The sequence below is a fragment of the Malurus melanocephalus genome, unplaced genomic scaffold, assembly GCF_030028575.1.
Source record: "Malurus melanocephalus ecotype Western Australia unplaced genomic scaffold, MMel_1.1 scaffold_135, whole genome shotgun sequence".
Lineage (NCBI taxonomy): Eukaryota > Metazoa > Chordata > Aves > Passeriformes > Maluridae > Malurus > Malurus melanocephalus.
The window spans coordinates 1,589,019-1,597,426 of record NW_026623367.1 but is presented as its reverse complement, the minus strand read 5'-3'; the positions used below and the strand labels follow the sequence as shown (position 1 = coordinate 1,597,426).

The window sequence follows — 8,408 nt, the reverse complement described above, 5'->3', positions numbered from 1 at the left end:
TTTTTTTTTTTTTTTTTTTTTTTTTTTTTTTTTTCATTTCCTCGGGTTTTCTTATTTTAAAACTCTGTCATTTTAGGCAACAAATCTACCAAAGACACATCTTCTCAAGAGTTTCAAAAGTTACAAAACATTTTTTTTCTTAGGAAACAGCATGGTCTTAATGAACCACATTAACTCTCTTTCCTACTCAAATGGCTTGGTTTTCACACGAAAATGTCAGTAAGAACAAATAATAAATCCTTCCCACACAGGCAGATTTTCCTTTGAGGGACATTCCTTGCAGACTACGACTTCTGTCCTTCAAACTCAGGGCAAAACCAATGCAGACTGAAAATGCTGGAACCTGGTGGTGCCCCTTCAGTTCTGAGAGAGCCTGACAAATCAAAGATCCTCCAGTTTTAGCTAAGACCCAAATATTGGCAAAATTTCCTGTATTGGTGTCTATTTCCTTGGATGCAGGGGAGATTGTTGGTAGGATGATCCAGTAAACAAAAAAAAAAAATATGTGCAGAAGTGCTCCCACCTAAATCAGTGAATTTAGGCAGATGATCAAAATTTGACCTTGCAGAAACATCTTTATTGATGGGCTGCTGCTGGCTTCAGAGGAAAGAGAAGCAGAACCATCTCCCCTCTTTGCCTGATGGGTAGGAAGAAAGACACTACRCAGATAAATACAGAAGCTGGTTAAAAATGGACAAAGGTTTGCTAYTGGAAGACTAAATCCTCTTGAAAAATGTATTTATTTATTAGTTTTCTCATTTGTTTCAAGTTAAGCAGATCTTCTCCCACTTYGGGATGCTGCCCTCCTTCAGAAGAATGATGCTCTTGAAAACAACCCACCTAAACTTCCTCCCTCATGATAAAAATATAAAACTAAAATCCTACAAGAGGTATAATTAAAAAAAAAAAAGGTTCAACTTCCTTTTTGTAATTTGTTTTTCCCCTAACAATTTCCCTTAACGTTTTACTCCAGTGAAAGGAATTTSTGAGTGAATGAATGTTTGGCTGAAACCACAACCAGCAGCTGTAGTTAATCTGCTCCATTGTTCTGTGAAGATAAGCATCTTCCAGCCCTTTGCCAGAGAGCCAGGGMGCTCTCTTGGAATAATTTCTGTGATGAAACCTGCCTGTATCTTCAGAGTAATGTGCTGTTTCTGGACAGAACTCAACCATGCAGGGTATTTTTACATCTATTATAAAATCCCCTAAAATAAACTTCCCCATCCACAGGCCCGTTTTCTGAATCGCCTGGAGGAGGAAAAAAAAAAAGCAACAAAACAAAGCCACGAAACCCAAATTCCACCGTGTTTTATTTATCCTTCAGTCGAGGGGACACTTAGAGGGAAGGAAAACTCACTTGACCTGGTGAACCTACCTGTGCAATGCTGTAAAATTCAACAATGCCCTGGCAAACTGCAGGGCTCATTGACTCTCCTGCTAAATTCATGGAATATCTCAGGGGATGCAAAAGGATCATCGAATCCAAATCACTGCTTCTTGCAGCACTATCAAAGCCCAAACCATCTGACTAGGAACTTCTTTCCAAATTGCTCACTTAGTGCTAAAAATCTTCTGGAAAATGGCAAATGTTGTGTTTTTCCACCAATGTTCTGGTTCTTTAAGTCTGACCCTCCTTTGGCTTGTGGCTACTATTTGAACTTCATTCAAGTTTTAAGAAGGTGTGGTTCAAAATATGAAATTAATTATTAGAAAAATAAAATTATTAAGCTCCTGTTTGATGCACTGATGCTGAAGGAGAAACAGGCACAACTTTTGTATTTTCCGCTTCTGACACTAAAAAGGTTTCCTGAAGGCAAATTCAGATTTCACAGAAGCAAGAATTGCCTCGGTGCTTCTGAAAAACCAAGCTGACAGGGTGGCAAGATCACTTTCCACCAGCCTACATGCAATCTGCATCTCTGCTGGAACGGGAGGCAGCACCTTCAGAGCTGGAAATCACGTGCCCAGAACCAGGCATGTGTTTGCTCCCCAAAGCTCAGCTMCTGTAAAAGACTCACACAGCTCTTTTCTAGCTCACCCTCTTGGACACCAATACATTTAAAATGTCAACAGCCTTCTACTGTTACCCAATATCCTTCTGCTTTCAGGGAGATGCTTAACTTCAGTAAAATAAAGATCTGATTTCTATTCAGGCTTAGGAGGAGGATTGCCAGATTAGAAATGAGCTAGGAAAGGAGATCACAGAATCCTGGAATGGGTTGGGCTGGAAGGGACCTCAAAGACCATTCCTGCCATGGTCAGCAATGACATCTGCTAGAACAGGTTTTTCAGAGCCCCAYCCAGCCTGGTCTGGAAAACTTCTGGGGATGAGGAATCCAGAGAYAGCAAACCTACAGATGGTTTTACTCCCTGGCCACAGCAGATCACACCTCTGCAGTCCCTTTCCATGACATTAACATGGCAATCACGTTAACCAGGCAGGGCAGAGGTGTCTCCCACGAGCTTCCACCAGGCAGACTGAGGAAGCACAGCATGATGTTTTTACCTGCACTCCCTCTGCACATCTAAGGTGTGGTGGGCTCCCTACAGGCAGCTTTCAGGCCAATGACAATTGTTCTGTCCAGAGTCCTTTTCTCCTTGCTTTAGCTGGAAACATGACTGCTAACCTGTCCTAAACAATTCAGCTATTGATTTGAATCAATAACCACCTAMTAACAGCACTCTTAGACCAGGGGACAAGGATCTGGCTCCCTCTGACAGAACTTACTGACAGGTCCTGCCAGTGTTTGCAGCTCCTGTCTCCCTGGGAGGCTCCACACGCCACTGCCAGTGCAGTCACTTCCAATTTCCTCGTGTTGCCAGGATGATCTCACCACCAGCACAGYTTAAAGACACCTCTCCAAAGACTGTCAGAAGCTACTGGGAAGTGTCTTTGTCATCCCAGATGCCTCTGAGCTCACTGCTTYCCTGTTGTGAGCCAGCTGGGAGCTGCTGGGGCCAATGTGACCATGCTGCTGGGCAGGATACATTAGCCTAAGCCCAGCATGGTGCTAACTCAGCTACTCAGCTTGAAGCCACCTCAAAACATCAGCAGAAGCAAATTCATATCCAGCTGCCACAGACCACAAGAGCAAAGTTGCTGATTTATAGCTCTTTTTGGAGGCTAAGACGTATCTTTTGCTGCCTGAGAYGTTCACTTTTCTTCTAAGAAGAGCACAGACTTGTGCTGGATGCAGCAAAAGCCCTTTTGACACAGGAGCTTGTGGGCTGAGCAGAATCTTTCCATTTGTCACCCATTATGCCACCAAACTGCCAGTTGGATCAAAATTATTTCTGTACCTTGTTTCCTGTGCCTGGAGGAGGAGCCAGCTGTTTGTTCAGAGGATGAGATTCAGTCTGATGTGAGGACACCAAATTTGGGTACCCACAAACATCTGAAGCAAGGGTTAGTTAGACATAGTTGTGCACACAATATGGACTATGCACAGGGGACCTCATGTCCCCTGGGGTGCACTTGGGACATTTTCTGATTCCCAGCTGCTCCTGGTGACTGATCTCCARTTGCTGCTGCTGAATCACAGAACKTTTAAGGTTGGAAAAGACCTCTAAGATCACTGAGTCCAACCACTCTCACAGCACCACCCTGCTCACCGCTMAACCCTGTCCCCARGTGCCACATCTACAGGTTTTTTGAGCACTTCCAGGGATGGTGACTCCTCCACTGCCCTGGACAGCCTGTTCCAATGACTGAMCACCCTTTCTGTGAAAAAATTKCCCAAATATCYAACCTAAACCTCCCCTGGTGCAATTTAAGGCCATTCCCTCAGGTTCATCCCAAACCSCRGCTGCCYCCTCCTGTCTGGGAGTTGTGCAGAGCCACAATGTCCCCTCTGAGCCTCCTTTTCTCCAGGCTGAGCCCCTTTTCCAGCTCTCTCAGCTGCTCCAGACCCTTCCCCAGCTCCATTCCCTCCTCTGGACATGAAGGAGCTGAAGGATACAGGTTTCCAAAGAACTGTCACATGCCAGATGCACGGTCACACTAGGACATTTTAAATTACACCAAAAAACTACATGCAGGGAATTACATCAGAATGGGAATCTTGGAGCAAATCAGTCCCAGAGCAGAATTTTATCAGCTCCTGCCACAGGTTTCAACCACAAGTAGAGCAATGATGCATTAATGTAACCCAGTGATGGAGCCTATGCGCCCTAAAACTGACCCACAACTGAAAAAACCCTAAAATTTCCATTGCTACACTACCAAAGCTCTGTCATAAAGCATGGGAATGATGCTGAAAAGTCCTGTTCCTATTACATGTATCAACCACTGAATTAAAAATCAAACCATGTGGTTCTTCAGCACTCTGCCAGTGAGTGGTCAAGCTTAAAAGCAGCATTGGTGCTTTTGGATTAAAAATAAACACAAATCACAGGGTATTACCTCCTGGCTGATATTCAGCACCTGCTAAACTCAAAAAATAACAACAGACCCACTTGTGTGCCTGAATCTCACCTTTAATCAAAATGGAGCAAATCTGTGGGGATTTTGCCTTTTTTAAATTTTTTTTTCTTGAGACCACRAAGTATTCATCTGTAACACTGAGTATTAGGAGAGATTTCAAAAATATTCACAAATATTAATATTCGCAAAGCTTGTCACAAATCTTTAAAGATCTAATAAATGAGTTTGTAAGCCTCTGTAAGCATGGGTGGGGGAACATCTGCACTTTCATCTGTTTAGGAAACACGCCATTTAAGGGGTTTTGAGATATCACCATAGCTRCAAAGTTTTTAAAAGCAAAAACAGAGGAAAGGGAAAAATCCTGTCCCCTAGTCACAACACTTCTCCAKCCTCTTCAAACAAAACCCCTCTGGTTTTGATGCAAACACATAGCAAATGCTATTCTTGTTATCCTGAGAGGCTGCAGCTYGCTGCTCCCAGCTCAGGTTTTCTCTACCACCCAAACCACAGATTCCGAGCCTTCATCCAGCTCTGCTCCCCGTTCTCTAAATCAGCACTGGCCCCTCCACACCCCCTCTCCTGCTCACTTTTAAGGCACAGTGGGTCTGTCCCTGACAGTCCCCCAGCTCGTGCTGGCCCCACCACTCCTGAGATGGTTCAGGGGCCTGATTCATCAAAAAAAATGACCCCGCAACATGTGAGTTTTTAAGTTTAAATGGGAATGGAGTGTGAGGAGSRGCTGCATTGGGGTGGTCCCARMTTAGGCTGCTCTRAATTGYTTTGGGAACCTCTCCACTGYMCCAGAACACCTTGAGTGTCCCTCTGGATGTCTGTCAGGTACTGGCACAACTTCTCCTAATTCCTAGAAGCCTCTAGCAAAAGGAGRAGGGATTAAATTAGCCAGTGGGTATGGGCAGGTCCTCCTCAGCAGCTGGTGTGTTATTGCTTGTTTTCTCATTCATGGTGGAAACACAGTGAGCGGGCACGTGGGTCTCAGAGGATGGATGCTGGACCCCAGCCAAGGCACATCCTGGCTCTTTGGGGTACAGCACCACTCCAGAGAGTTCCTGAGTGATAAATGTGGGATCTTGTCTTCCTCCTCACTGTCTGCACATGGCATGACACAACCACAAACACAGAATGAGATGAATGAACCCTCAAACCCTGAGCTGCTGGGCTCCACCGTCTCCCAGAGGGAAAAGTCACTCCTGKGACTTAAAACAGAGACTGCACAAAGCCTTTGTGGGCTTGTGTCCCATCACAGCACTCAACACAGGAGRAAGGGGAAGAGTATGAAGGGCTTGAGGGCTTAAACTGTGAGGGTGGATATCTGTGATGTCTCTGAGATGTGACAAAAAAAGGGCTTCGCATTATTTCTTGCAGCCTTTATGAAGGAACTTAATCCCATATGCCAATTTAAATCTGTAAACTCCTCKGTTATGCAAGACTGGCTTGATCTTTTAAAGACAGCTGGGTCCTGAGTTTTTATGTATTTTTTCTGTTGCTGCCCCTTGACATATTTGCTTAAGGAGAAACAAYGTTGAGATCTGCAAAGGTCAGTTGTTGATGAGACCTTAGAATGGGCAGACAYAGGGGGGAATCAGCTGGTTGAACTTATTTTTTAGTGCTAAAGAGGCTTTTGGTCTTATTGTTATTATTACTAACATTTACTGTAGCAGATCTGAACAAAGTTAAGAAAAATCTGCATAAACACRCATCTTCAGGGACAGAATGAGATAAAGCATCCTTTTTTAAAAACCACGTGAGCAGGGGATATGGAGAGAGGATAATTCARTTTGCCTGAATTCACAGGGAGGTTTTGTTGCAGTGACAGCAATAGAATCTCTCAGAAGTCCCAAATTAGCCTGTTAACCTGAAGTTTAGCTTTGCAGTCATTTATGCTGAGAAATATCACTGAGAAGAATGAAGGGAAAAATACAGACCTTGTCATCCAGAATAGGCTCGCACTGAGAGTAGTTTATCTTGGAAGCCCATGTCCCATTGCCCAGGCATTCTCTGTAGGCATTTCCTGGTAYAGACCAAAATAAAAGAGAGATGAACACTCTGTGCTGGACTTGAAATAGCCTAGAAACTTCACAGATTCAAGRAAAGATTGACAGAACAGATTATTCACAAGGCAAATCAACTTATCCCGCCTCCGTGAGCACTGGAGCAGCCMAACGAGGAGAGGAGAAAGAAACAAYATAAACACATTTACAGACAACAAGTATTTAGAGATATTTATTAATAGTGCTTGCTTACAGCATATGAGTTCAGCAGACAGCAAAGGAATGAGAACACGGCAGGAGAAAGCTCAGTGTTACTTCAGTCTTTTAAAAAGCAGTTAAAGGATGTGTTTAAAACCAGAAAGGTTTAGGAAGGAGAATGCTGTGTATGGTAAACTTACTGCTCTATCCCAATCCCACTTATCTTACTGTAAGAAAAATTCTTGGAAATCTTGATTTTCTAGAGACTGCCTGTGCAACATTTTTATTGGTAAAACTTGGGTAAAGGACCTGAAGGAGCAAGACAAGAATATCTCCCAGCCCTGGGGCAGGCAGGGTGGGGGACACACAGGAATCTCTTCAAAGTGATCTCAGAAATGGGGACATCAAGGCTGGGATGTGTTCAGCGATCATCTGTGGAAAAGAAACCACTCCTGGTGTTTTCCCAGTTCTCACAGAGTGTAAGAGAAAATCACAAATTACTGAAGCAGAGATTTAATGTCCAAATCCAACGTCACCCTGCAGGGTTCTGGGAACTACACTGAGTAATGGGTGAACAGGGGAGCTCAATTTCTGGCAAGCACTCCGTCATCCCAAGGAATTCCAGGAGAAAGCTGCAGTTTTCCTGTACAAACCTTCCTCCACTCATCAGAAGCACATCCAACCCCAACCAATAGSTTTCTGAGGTTTTTTTAAATTCGTATTTTGAACTGTTTCTTAGAAATAAGAGAATTAAAATAAAACAGGAAATCCAGAAAGATCCCCAAAGGACAAATACAGGCAACTTCCTGATGGACTCGTCATGATGTTGTTGCTGCTCTTTACCCAATTTCTTTCTGGGCCTTTGCCATGGTCATTTAGTGCAGGAAAATCCAATGGTCCTAAATGTGCTGCTGACACCAGCCTTAAAAAAAAGATAAAGAGACTTTTGAAAAGGTGCTTTTTSTTACAGAGAAGGAAAGTCAATGACTAACAGCTCCTGCAGACGCTCCAGATGACACCATATCCACAGGGATCAGTGAATTTCATAATGCTGCTGTCTGCTTGCACTTCTCCACTGTTCCTTTTTGGAGTGACAAGGCCAAACAAAACAAAGCAGTCTGAGAGGGATTTAGGTGGTAGGATCCGATTTACAGCCCTGAAAGCCCTTGTGTTTGTCCCTTCCTTTGGCCAGTGCTGAAGCTCTCTGTGCCGAATTGTTGCTGATTTTGAGACTCTGAAGCAAACTCCCRACTATCCAAATGAGCTGATGTTTAGTCCCACTTCCAGGATAGTGCTCATATGAAACCTGTATTTTATTCATTCACACCCTTGTTTTACTCATTCTGAATCCTCATTTTCTGTGGTTGTATCCTTCCAGCTCAGCTGGGGAGGGCACAAACAGACCAACCCTGTGAGGCACCGGGAACGTGCAACCCACATCAATAACCCACATCAGGGCAGCTCCTTGGGCTGCCACAGCAGCTCTCCCACATGGGGAGAGCATGAACAGGAGAGGGATAAAACCAAACTGCATTTCTCTAGTCCAGGATCTCCTCCAGTATCAGTCACTTCTCAGAAACAACAGCAGACAGGAGATCTGACTTCTGGGAATATCTCATTCCAAACTCTAGTTGTCATTACTACTTTATACCTCACTGCAAAAATCTTTTCTTTCTTTTCCTTCCTTCCTTCCTTCCTTCCTTCCCTTCCTTCCCTTCCCTCCCTCCCTTCCCTTCCCTTCCCTTCCCTTCCCTTCCCTTCCCTTCCCTTCCCTTCCC

General features: G+C 44.1%; 1 protein-coding gene across 1 annotated transcript in view; it reads right to left on the bottom strand.

The window, feature by feature from the left end:
- CRHR2 (corticotropin releasing hormone receptor 2) overlaps window positions 1–8,408 on the bottom strand; it is a 96,549-nt gene that overhangs the window by 56,066 nt on the left and 32,075 nt on the right. Inside the window, exon 3 of the mRNA XM_057370881.1 lies at window positions 6,367–6,452. Coding sequence (XP_057226864.1) covers window positions 6,367–6,452 — 86 coding nt within the window. The remainder of the gene's footprint in view (window positions 1–6,366; window positions 6,453–8,408) is intronic.